Source organism: Haemorhous mexicanus, chromosome 32, assembly GCF_027477595.1.
Source record: "Haemorhous mexicanus isolate bHaeMex1 chromosome 32, bHaeMex1.pri, whole genome shotgun sequence".
Classification (NCBI taxonomy): Eukaryota; Metazoa; Chordata; class Aves; order Passeriformes; family Fringillidae; genus Haemorhous; species Haemorhous mexicanus.
This window is the reverse complement of record NC_082372.1, coordinates 1,876,452-1,888,856: the sequence shown is the minus strand read 5'-3', so window position 1 is coordinate 1,888,856 and position 12,405 is coordinate 1,876,452. Positions and strand designations below refer to the sequence as shown.

General features: G+C 56.1%; 1 protein-coding gene and 1 long non-coding RNA gene across 2 annotated transcripts; one reads left to right on the top strand and one right to left on the bottom strand.

Annotated features, from left to right (window-relative positions):
* Positions 1-2,438: 2,438 nt before the first annotated feature.
* Positions 2,439-4,823, top strand: LOC132340523 (uncharacterized). Its single transcript, XM_059871573.1, has 2 exons — positions 2,439-2,971; positions 3,333-4,823. The coding sequence occupies exons 1-2, from the start codon at positions 2,561-2,563 to the stop codon at positions 4,320-4,322; spliced, it is 1,401 nt and encodes a 466-aa protein (XP_059727556.1). The 5' UTR covers positions 2,439-2,560; the 3' UTR covers positions 4,323-4,823.
* Positions 4,824-8,533: 3,710 nt separating this feature from the next.
* Positions 8,534-9,364, bottom strand: LOC132340660 (uncharacterized). Its single transcript, XR_009489977.1, has 2 exons — positions 9,249-9,364; positions 8,534-8,800 (listed from the first exon to the last, which is right to left on the bottom strand). It is a non-coding gene; the product is annotated as an uncharacterized LOC132340660 (long non-coding RNA).
* Positions 9,365-12,405: the final 3,041 nt, after the last annotated feature.

The following is a 12,405-nucleotide window of genomic DNA, read 5'->3' as shown; positions in this document are numbered from 1 at the left end:
GGACCCCCCAAACCCCCTCAGGACCCCCAATGCTCCCTCACGCCCCCCCCAAACCCCTTCAGGAACCTCCACATCCCCTCAGGACCCCTAATGCTCCTCAAGACCCCCAGCCCTCCCTCAGATTCTCCCAAACCCCCTCAGGACCCCTCAAACCCCCTCAGGACCCCCAATTCTCCCTCACGCCCCCCCCAAACCCCTTCAGGAACCTCCACATCCCCTCAGGACCCCTAATGCCCCTCAAGACCCCCAGCCCTCCCTCAGATTCTCCCAAATCCCCTCAGGACCCCCAGTTCTCCCTCTCACCCCCCCAAACCCCCTCAGGACCCCCCCAAACCCCCTCACACTCCCCAAACCCGCTCAGCTCCCCCCAATTCCCTCCTCACCCGCCACCCCCCCGCTCCCGGTGCTGACCGCGGTCGCTGTCGCCCATCCCGCGCTGCCGGGGGGGTTCCGGGGGCTCCCTCGGCGCCCCCAGATTCCCGCCCCGCCCCCGCTCTCCGTTCCCCGTGACGTCACCTCGCCCCGCCCTTCCCGGAGTTGTCCTGAGGCGGCTCCGCCGGTTCCGCGCGCCGCTACTTGGGGCCGGATCTGCGCCGGGACCGGCTCGTTCGACCCCCGGAGCGTCCCCAGAGCGTCCCCGCCGGGCCCGCAGTGACTATGGAGCCCCGCGAGGTGCGACGGGGAGGGGAGAGGGGGACAGAGGGGACCGGGGGGAAGGGGGCAGTGGGGGATAGGGGGACACGGGGGGTGGCGGGGAGTGGCAGGGGCTACGAGTGTGGTGGCAGGGGGTGGCAGAGAGAACAAGAGGCTGACAAAGGGACGGAGGGGACAAAGGGAACCCCTCGGGTGCATGGGGCCACCCCAGGAGGCCGCAAGTGCCACCAGGTCCCTGACACCTCCCCTGTCCCCTCCCCAGCTGTCCCCGGCCCTGCTGCAGCCACAGGTCACCGTGGTGGCCATCCTGGGCGAGCTGCTGGCCACCCTGCCCAAGCAGGACGAGGTGATGCTGCTCGTGTCCACAAGGTGCCTGTACAGGGATCTGGAGAAATTCACCGAGGAGCTCCGGGACACCCTGTACCGCATTGATTACACCTGGAGGCGCTGCAATGTCACCTCCGATGACGATGATGACCCTGGTACCTGCCTGATGATGGCCCTGGCTGCCTACGAGTACACCCCATGGACCGCCTGGGATAATGTGACAAGGGCTGCCAGCGAGTGGCAGGGGGCTGTGGATGTGCTTGTGACCAGCTGGGTCCAGCTGGCCTGGGCAGCCACCAGCCTCTGCAACATCTGCAGGAGGGCGGCCGACATGGCCACCACTGCCACTGCCCGGGCCAGGGAGCTGCAGGACGAGGCTGCCCGTGATGGGACAGCTCAGGAAAACATGGTGGAGCTGGGTCAGGCCCTGGGTGGGGAGGAGGGGGCCGAGGTGGTGGCCAGGCATGAAGCCCAGGTGAGGATTGATGCCAGGGTGACTGCCAGCGAGGCAAGAAGGGCCACCATGGTGAAACAGTGGGTGGAGGTGGCCCTGGGGCTGCTGGAGCGCTTGGTGGCCGCGTGTGACGAAGCCACCGCCTTCCCCCGGGAGCTGCAGCACAGGGTTGGGGACATTGAGGCCACCCTGAAGGGGACAAATGAGGTGTCTCCTGATGTCCCCAACGACTTGGTGGCCAAGGTGGCCGTGGCAAAGGACCTGTGGGAGGCCAACGCCCGGCTGGTCATGCGTCACCTGCTGGGGCCACTTCACGACATCATGAAGTTCTATTTCACTGGTGCTCCCACCAGCCCCAGTGCCTGTGAGGTGGCCGAGCGGTGCCAAAGAGCCATTGAGGACATCCCAAGGCTCCTTCGACCCCCGGAGTGTCCCCAGACCATCCCCGCCGAGTCTCCAGTGAGCATCGAGCTCCAAGAGATGTGACGGGGAGGGGGATGGGGGAACAGAGGGGACACTGGGAGAGGAGGGGACATGGTGGGGGGAGGGGGCAATGGGGGATGGTGGGGACACAGGGGGTGGTAGGAGGGGACAGGGGGTCACAAAGGTGACAGGAGGGAGTGGCAGGAAGGGGGGAGGTGACAGAGAGGGGTAGGGGAAATGGAGGTGAAGGGAGCAGTGGGGGATTTGGATGACTTGGGGATTGGGAGGGGACATGGTGGCTGCGGGTGGTGGTAGAGAGGACAGCAGGGGTGACAGGGGCTACGAGGGGAGGGGCAGGGGGTGGCAGAGAGAACAAGATGCTGACAAAGGGATGGAGGGAACAAAGGGACCCCTCAGGGGCAGAGGGCCACCCCAGGAGGCCATAAGTGCCACCAGGTCCCTGACCCCTTCCCTGCCTCCTCCCCAGCTGTCCCCAGCACTGCTGCACCCCCAGGCCACTGTGGTGGCCATCCTGGGCGAGCTGCTGGCCACCCTGCCCAGTCGGGAGGAGATGATGCTGCTCGTGTCCGCAAGGTGCCTGTACAGGGGCCTGAAAGACTTCACCTGGGAGCTCTGGGACACCCTGTACTGCACTGGTGACACCTGGTGGCACTGGCTGCCAGCGAGGCAACCAGGGCCACCATGGTGAGACAGCGGCTGGAGGCAGCCCTGGGGCTGCTGGAGCGCTTGGTGGTCGCGTGTGACGAAGCCACCGCCTTCCCCCGGGAGCTGCAGCACAGGACTGGGGACATTGAGGCCACCCTGAAGGGGGCAAATGAGGCATCCCCTGATGTCCCTGAGGACCTGGAGGCCAAGGTGGCCGTGGCTGAGCGGTTGTGGGAAGCCAACACCTCCCTGGCCAAGGATCACCTGCTTGGGACAGTTGACGACATCATGAAGTTCTATTTCGATGGTGCTCCCGCCAGCCCCAGTGCCTGTGAGGTGGCCGAGCGGTGCCAAAGAGCCATCGAGGACATCCCAAGGCTCCTTCTATTCCCGGAGTGTCCCCAGAGCATCCCTGCTGGGTCCCCAGTGAGCATGGAGCTCCAAGAGGTGTGATGGGGGGGGGGGGGGGGGGCGTGGGGGGTGAGAGGGGGACATGGGGCACTGAGGGGGAGGGGAAGGGGCAGTGGCAGATTGGGGGGACACGGGAGGTTGGTGGGAGGGGACAGGGGGTCACAAAGGGGACAGCAAAGGGAGGCAGGGGCTACTAGTGTGGTGATACGGGGTGGCAGAGGGGACAGCAGGTAGGGTGGCAAGGGGTGGCAGAGGGGACAAGGGGTGACAAAGTGACAGAGGGGAGAGCAGAACCCTCTAAGGAGGGGACAAATGGTACCCCAGGAGGGCACAGGGGCCACACCAGGAGGCCACAGGTGCCACCAGGTACCTGACACCTCCCCTGTCCCCTCCCTAGCGATCCTTTTCCCCGCTGCTGGAGGCTCTGGTGTCCGTGGTGGTCACCCTGGGCAAGGTGGCGGCCACCGTGACCGGGCCACACCGGGGCGTGCGGCGCTGTGTGCCCCCAAAGTCCCTGCACGCGGCCCTGAGGAACTTCACCTGGAGCCTCCGTAAGACCCTGGACCACCCCGGTGTCACCTCCCTGGGCGACCCTGCTGTCACCTCCCTGGGCCAGGCCCTGGCCACCCTCAGGGCCACCTCTGGGGCCACCTGGGCCGATGTGAGAGCCACAGCCAGCGCCTGGCGGGAGTTGGTGGCCGCACATGAGCAGAGATGGGACCAGCTGAAAGAGGAGGCCACCAAGCTCCGTGATGCCTGCGAGGATGTGGCCCCTGCCCGGGCAGGGGACCTGCAGGACGAGGCCACCCACAGAGGGACAGCTGGGGACAGCCTGGTGGCCACAGCCCAGCAGCTGATGGTGGCCCTGGACAGGGATGAGGAGGCCTCGGCGGGGCCCACACGCGATGCCCAGGTGTCAGTGGCCACCAACGAGGCCGTGGGAGAAGCTGTGGTGGCCACCAAGCGGGCGAGGGCGGCCATCAGGAGGAGACATTGGGCAGAGGTGGCCCTGGGGCCGCTGCAGCGCTTGGTGGCCGCGTGTGACAGAGCCATTGAGTTTATCAGTTACACAGAGTGCCAGCTCAGGGACATCGATGCTGCCCTGGAGGGGACAGGGGAGGCGTCCCCTGATGTCCCCGAGGCCTTGGTGGCCAAAGTGGCCAAGGCTGAGCAGCTGTGGGAGGCCAGCGCCCGCCTGTTCAAGCATCACCTGGTGGGGACACTTGGGGACATCCACAGCCTCCTCTTGAGTCCCTATGGTGGCCGTGGGGGCCCCGATGGCCCCGGCAGCCGCACGGTGGCCGAGCGGTGCCAAAGAGCCATCGAGGACATCCCGAGGCTGCTTCAGGACAGTGACGTCACTGCTGTGACGTCATCGCGGCAGTGACATCATCGGGGACATCGCTGCTGTCACCTGTCCCCTCCCTGTGCGGTATTTGAGACAAGTCTGGGGAATTTTTGGGGAATTTTCATTGAAATTGCCCCAAATTCTGATGGGAATTCCTGGGGTGATGTCACTGGGGACACTCTGGGGGCACTCAGGGACATGCAGGGATACTCAGGGACACTCAGGGACAGGGGACAGGGGTGAATGAGTCCCCTCAGCAGCTTCCAGCTTTCCACTGTGCCTGCAGCAGAGCCGGGTCATAAATTGCAATTTTACAATTGGCTTTTGCAATTCTGCATTGCCTTTTGCACTTTTGTATTGCCTTTTGTACTTTTGTATTGCCTTGGACACTTTGTTATTGATCACCCACAATCTGATATGGTGTTTGATACGGATATTGATTATCAGTGACTCCTTGTGGCTCCTGGTTGGTGCAATATAATCTGTCCGTTCATGTGTGCACCGTACAGCCAATAAATAAAAAACTTAATATTTATTTTATTAATATCCTCTATATAAATCAGACCGGTCTGATCTGAGCCCTGTGTCAGACACATCCCTTGACCCCACTGAGGGACGAGTGGTCAATAAATCCATCCCAACGTTCCTTGAGGGGAGCACAGCCAGGGAGCTGCTTCAAGGCGCTGTCACTGAGAGATTTCCCCTGGAAAACCCTGGGTGGGATGGAAATACACCCGAGCAGATGGCAAAATTAAACTGATATCAAAGCCTCGTGGAATGGGGGTTAAAACATGGGGTCTCTAAAGCTGTAAATTGGTCAGAGCTTCAGCAAGTGAGGCAAAATGATGATGAATCAGCCACTGATTTTTTAAACAGGTGAAGAGAAACTGCCATCAAATATACTGATGTAGATCCTGAATCAGCTGAGGGTGAAGCACATCTGGTTTTGTTTTGTGTGGGTCAGGCTTCAAATGATAAAAGAAGAAAAGATAAAGGGAGTTGAAGACAGAGATAAACTGCTGGAGGGTGCCTGGAAGGTGTTTTGAGACAGGGGCCCAAGGGAAAGAGTTCATCCCAACCCAGCAAGAAGGCAGCTCAGGAAAAGTCACCCAAGAAAGCTTCCCCTGCGGAGAAGGAGCAGAGTGCATCCTGTAAGAAATGGGGGCACTGGAACAAGGACTGTCCAGTGCTGAAAGAAAAATCATCAGTCCCCAGCTGCCAGCAGAACAAACCTCAAGCAGCTCAGGCTCTGAGTGATGGGGGCCGAGGGCTGCCGTGGTAATGATTAGCATTGACTCCATGATTGCAGGAGGCTGATCAATCACCTTATCCTACCATACTGTATTGTTCTGTACTAATTAATAAACTCACCCCCTCACAGACAGTCTGATGTGGTAATGATTAGCATTGACTCCATGATTGCAGGAGGCTGATCAATCACCTTATCCTACCATACTGTATTGTTCTGTACTAATTAATAAACTCACCCCCTCACAGACAGTCCAATACAGACAGAACCAATTGGTCAACCAATCCAAACACCATCACCAATTAAGATAATGGCCAATTAAGAAAACACCCTTTGGTAAACCAATCTGCATAACACATTCCACATGTGCACAACAACAGGTGCAGCAAGGAAGCAGATAAGTGAGAGTTAAGCCCCTGGGCCTCCACACCAGTGCATCTTCCTTTTCTTCACAGCCTCCTTCTCTTCCACACAGATAAAGTTTAGGATTGACAAATCCTGGCTTGGGAGAACAACAAGGGGTGAGCACCTTGGGTTGTGTGAGAAAAGAGCCTCACTCTTTAGAATTTTTAAAAGTTTAATAAGGGATAATTAGAGACAAATCAGTAACAGCACTGGGTGCTTGGCCATGGCCAGAGGCACAATGGTTAACCACAGCAACTCTTCTTGTCTAATTTTTCCATTGTATTGTTCAAAATATACACATTCAAACATTTCTTTGAACTCCTTTACATGTTCCAGGAATTCTTTAGGTTGGTTTGACCCCCAACCTGCCTTTTTAGAGTACGTGCAGGAATCGTGGGTTGTTGTTTTGAGGGTTGTGTGTCACTCCCTCACAAGGGCCCCCTGTTCTGTGGTTGCAGCAGGTGACAGTTACTGACAGTGGAAGGGTCAGTGGCAGGGGTCCTCATCACATCCCTTCCTTAAATGTTTTCTGACCAGGTGTCATGGTCTGAGCCTGGCGAAATGCCAGTGCTTCCATGAGAAAACCTCTTTTCCTGGTATCTGCTGTGAGATGTGATCAGAGACAGAGAAGAGCAGGCTCTAACTTATGATTGAAAGGAAAAAAAAACTTTATTAACATAGAACTACAGGGGAAAAAAAACCACACAGAACACGGGATGAAAACCTTCCAAATTTCCTCCTCCTCCCCCCACCAAATTTCTTAATTTCGCTGCCACCCTTTGGATAATCAATTCTCAGTTCTTTGAGAAGAGAGGAGTCCCTCTTGCACTACAGACTTCACCCAGGAAACAGTCGAAACTTCTCGTGTCTCTGTGTCACGTGTGGCACCGCCCGGTGAACATTTTGCCATCGTGACCTCTTCCTTCCATGTCCAGTGCTCTCACCACTGCACATGGACCAGAGCTGCTTCTAGGGTTTTTCCCTTTAAGGATGCTTTGCCCAGTTCCAAAAAAGAGCACAGTTCCTCTCCTTTTGGGACACCTATCCCCGCCATGTTTCACCCCCTGGGGCTGAGGGGTCTCTCGAACAGAGATCATCTTCCTCTTCTTCTTCATCAAAGACGGAGGGCACCACCACAACCCCCCTCCACCCTTCGTCTCTGTTCACACACCTTCACATCACCGCACTCTCCTGGCTCTGAGCCATTGCCTCCCCCTAGATGCAGTCTCTATGTCACAGGAACTCAAGGGTTCTGTCCATAGCTATCCAAGAAAAGTCCAGCCAAAAGCCACTCCATCATCTCCTCCCACCTAGAATTCTTCTCAACTTTTTCTCAATCTCACCAACTCCAGGAGGAATCAGCATTTGCAAGGTTTCCATCGTCCCAAGAAGGGTTAAAAGTCCCAGGCTCTGCCGGTTTGGTTCATGAACTCCCACGGCTGGCTGCCCTGCTGGGCACCCCCCCCTTCTCCTTCACTCCAGCCGCGCTATCACAAGCACAGGCTGCTCTCTCTCTCTCTCCCTCCGGGGGAGGAATGGGGGATGGCTGCCCGAAGCCCTCGCAGTGCAATGCTCCTCCACCCTTCGGCCCAGGCCTGGCCTACCTCCCTCCGGCCGCATGGCTCCCCTCCCCCCTGCCCAGCTCAGAGCTGGACAGAGGAGAGGTCTCCTCTGGTCCAGGGCCGGAACTCAAAAGGAACTTCCAGTGGGAGTTCACAGCTTTTAACCCCTGTGTTCTCAGAGGCGTATCCATGCCCTCAGTGGACAAACCAGGTGCCAATATTAAAATCTGGACACCGATTGGCGTGACCACACCATCCCAAAAAAACCATTTCCTCTCAAACCACGACACCAGGCAGACAGTTTTAGCTATTTCCACAAGTCCTTTAAACCAACATAAGCTATTTCACAAATATCTCTGAGTCATTCTCATTATTGTCAGTTAGTTACAAAAATAAAAGCATTAGTTATTATTTCACAACTACAGCTACTTCTGCAAAAGTTAACATTACAATGCACAACACATGGCATCCACTTTAAGATTTTGCAAAAGCCAAAACTATAATGTGTGCTTTTCACACTCTCCACAAACTAAAATATCATCCATAAATGATGTTCTGAGGATACGAGCTGCACAGGGGCCAGGGCATTGGCCACAAAAACCTGACAAATTATACTATAGCAAAAACAGTGAAAGGTGATTACAAACTGTACCATATCAAACTCGCTGTGATTAAGAATAATTTGCACAAGTCCATACATAATAGCAAAAGCCAACACTGCCTAGTTATTTATACCAAAGCCAGGGCAGGTTTTTCCCTTGCATGGAGCACTTGGGCCTTCCCCGGGCCCCTTCTGCCCTCCTGCAGAGCCGCTGGCATTTTCCAGCACACACAGTTTGTAACCCAGAGCCGGGTGCAGCCCCGAAGGCTCCAAGCGCCTCCTTCCAGGCTGACTCTGCAGGTGCCGAGGCTGCTCTGGGCTCTGCCAGGGCTCTGCTGGGGCTCAGCTCTGGGCCAGGCTGGGCCCACTCTCCCCTCACATGGCTCCGGGCAGCTGAGGCACAGCGGGAGAAGGAAGGGACACGTCAAGGGAGTCGAGGTTTGAGAGAGTTTTTATTCCAAAAACTGCCATAACCAACAAGAACCATAACAAACAGATTGTGCAAACTACCATAACCAACTAACAGTACTAACTACCATAACTATCAGAGCTAACTACCAAAACTAACTAGTTGTCCTAACTACTGTAACAAGAAGCTCCCTCAAGTGCTTCATCTCCTCCGCTGCTCCCTCAGTTGCTTCGCTGCAGTGATCACAGGGGTCAGGCTGGAGAGAGGCTTGGCTGATGACAAAAATGGGTGCTGCCCAAAGGATAAAAAAGAAAGAAATGGACTGTTACTTCCCAGAGTCAAGTTCCTCACAGGCTCTGTTGCAGCAGGACAAAGGGAAATGGTTTGAAACTCAAGAGAGGGAAGCAGGCTCAGATTAGATGTAAGGGAGAATTTTTTAACCAGGAGAGTGGGGGAACACTGACAGAAGGTGCCCAGAGGTGTGGGAGGTGCCTCCTCCCTGGAAACCTCCAAGCTCAGGTCGGGCAGGGCTCGGAGCCCCTGACCTGTTGAAGATGTCCCTGCTCGCTGTGGGGCACCAGGCCCAGCTGGCCTCGAAAGGAGCCTGCCAAGCCAAAGCAGGCGAGGATTCTGCTCGCTCTGCGTGTGGAAAGCAGCGAGGCTGGAGACTGTCGGAGGGGGCCCCACAAGAAAACCCCTCCCTCGCGCTGCTGCTTGCCCTGCAGCCCTTGGCATTCACCTGCAGCAGCTCCTGGGCAGCCCAGCGCCGCTCCTCGTCCGGCTCCAGGCTGCACTCGAGGAAGTCCCGCAGCAGAGCCGACAGGCGCTGGGGCTCCTGCAGCTGCGGGGTCCCGTTCTGCCGGATCAGAGCGCGAGCCTGCAGGGAAAGCAAACTCAGCGCTCTGCCAGCTTCCTTCACACCCACACGGGCTCACATCCACCCGGGGTCCTCAGCCCCAGCTCCAGGGGCACTTTCCTCCCTGACAGAGATGCTGCTCACAGCTCATTTTTCTGTGCCAGCCAAAAAACCCAAACCCTGGGGCTGCCACAGCCACTGCAACATCCAAATGATCTCTCCCTGAGAGCCAGTTTCATTGGCTGACTCTGCTAGTAGGAACCTCCATCAGAAATAGCACATTTTGCTTCTCAAAATGTGGACACCAGCTGTACAGGCCATTTTCCAGAGTCAGTGTGGTCTGCCTGGGTTATTCCACAGGATTCTTACATCAAGTGCATCTCTGCAGTGCCACTGACACTCAAGTGAAAGCATTGCTGATGCCCCATCCCAGAAACTGCCAGGCCAGAAACAGGAGGTTTGTGATGCTGAAAGCTCAGCTTTGGTGACACAGAGAAAGTAGCTTGGACTAGGAAAGAAATTTGTTAGACTATAGGGATGTTGAACCATCATCTTCAGGTTTTCAACAAGTTTCCCAGTGAGAAGAATCAGCGAGGAGATCCTCTTGCAAAACCTCCTTTAGCATCTCCTGCAGAAATCTTGTTGGGTTTGGGGATGGGATGTGGGGTTGGTTTGGGCTTTTCTTGCAGGGTAACATTAGGGCTGATGCACTTGCTTCACATTTCCATGTCATCCTCAGAGCCAGAAGAGCTGCAACAACGTAAATCCCAAAGCAAATTATTGCTGGAGACTGCAGAATATTCGTCTGTGTTGAGGCTGGAGTCCTCTGGGAATTCCCTTCCCATGTGCAGAAACCTCCAGCTGCTGCTCCCAGGGCAGGGTCCCCCTGTGCTCACAGGCCTCTGCAACCACTGGAGAATTTGCCTCTTACCATGGCCCCCGTTTCCCTGAAGTAAGGAGGTTCTCCTTCCACCATCTCGATGGTCACAATGCCAAAGGCCCAGATGTCCACCTTGGGGCCATAAGGAGATCTGGTCACAACTTCTGGGGCCATCCAGTGAGCAGTGCCCACCATGGAGCTGCGCCGGTCCTGCTCAGGGCTGAGCTGAGTGCTGAGGCCAAAATCAGCTGAGGACAGAAACAAACCCTGTCAAAGGCAGCTGGAATGAGGAAACCAAGCACAAAGATTCCCCACTCTCCATCTGAGAATGCAGTAGTGAAGTCAGCTGGGAAAGTCCTCAGGGCTGTAGCCAAGGAAAGATGGAACTGGACCCTTACAGAAACCCTCAGCTTTCATGCAGTGGCTTTTACTGATTCCCTTGGAGCTTTAGATTCCCACTGCTGCCCCTCTGGAAGGGCCATAGCCAGAGCAAAGGCACGGCTGGCACCCTGCTCCTCTCCTGAGCTCTCTGCAGGGGCAGCTGCTCTCAGCTGGCAGCAGGGCCCGGGCAGTGCCCCCAGCAGCCCTTGTGGGGCTCTGGCCTCACTGGGAAGCAGCCCCACAGCCGCAGCCCGGGAGCGCCGTGCCTGGCCAGGAACACCCACCCAGCCTGACAGAGCCGTCCATTCCCAGGAGGATGTTGGAGCTCTTCAGATCCCTGTGCATCACCCGGTTGGAATGGAGGAAATCCAGGCCCTGCAGACACTGAGAGAGAACAAGAAACACCAGGGTAAAAAACAATGGCCCGAATATATCACACCAGAAAGGACAGTTCAGAATTCTGCCAGCAGCAGCTTTGCTGGGAGAGGCCTAGAGTGCAGTGCACACAAGCTCCAGGCAAACGGTGCAAGGCAAAGCTGAGAACAGCAAATCAAATCAAAAAAGGACAGAGAGTACCACAACAGCAGGAGAGAGAGCAAGAACAGAGTAGAAGTGCAGTGATGCTGGCAGGCTGTTCACTGCAGAGACTCTTTCTTCTCCAGCTCATGAAAACAGCACAGAAACAAAGCCCTGAGCATGGAGCCACTCCTGTTCTCATGCCTGTTTGGAAGGACCATCGTGTCCCAGCCATGGGAGTGACAAGCAGGATCCCTCACCTCCCGACTGACAGCTGCCATCTCTCCTTCAGCCATGCATGTCTGTCTGACAACGTCCTGCAAAGTTCCTCCATCCATGTATTCCATCACCAGCCAGAGATCTCCATCAACAAGGAAGCTGGAAGAGGAAAACAATGGCATGGAGATGAATGGGCAGTGCTCAATTCCCCCATGGAAAAGCCCGGATGGAGTTTTGTTTCCAGGTCACTTGTCAGTGAGGACAGAATCAGATGGAGAGACATTCCTGCCCGGCTGCCCAGCCCTTGGAATCTGCACAGTCTAAAGGAGAAGGAGACACCTGTGAGAAAGGAGAGGCCTTAGATGGCAAGCAGGTGAAAAATGCAGTTTAGCAACAGCTCAGATCAATGTGGAACCACAACACTTGGCCCCAGCTGGTTCAGCTTCTGAACTCCTCAGTTCCACCATTCCCTCCAGAACAAGGCAACACAACTGCCAGGGCTATCCAGGGGAGGAGGCCGTGCAGCACTTGGGACAAAAGCAGTCAGAAAACCTTTCAGAAAGTCCCTTCAGAAACAGGCAAGGCCAGTGAAAAATGGGCAAATGAGGCATTGCTGGAAACAAGAACCTGGTCTGCCTGGCAACTGTAGCAATGGAAAAGGGCTGGGAAGAAGCCAAGGGAAATAATTTCTGCTGTGGTTCATCAGCACTTGTTGGGAGACACAGCAAACGGGGTCAACTTGAAGGAAAAACCAAAGCAAAGCAACAAAAGCACACGCAGGGAGTGAACTGCCAGGCTGTTGTTATGGGAAGATGTGGCTGGGTCAGGCATTTTCAAAACAGGCTACAGACTAGGGATGCAGGAAAGGTTAACGCAGGGCCCGGGCACGGGATGAGAGCTGAAGCACTCACCTGTCCAAAGAGTTGACAATGTTGGGGTTCTTCTTGTCCTTCAGGAGCAGGATCTCATTCACAGCTCGTTCCCTGTTCTGCCCTCGGAGACTCATTTTCTTTATGGCCACCTGAAGGGACATGGCAGCCCTTG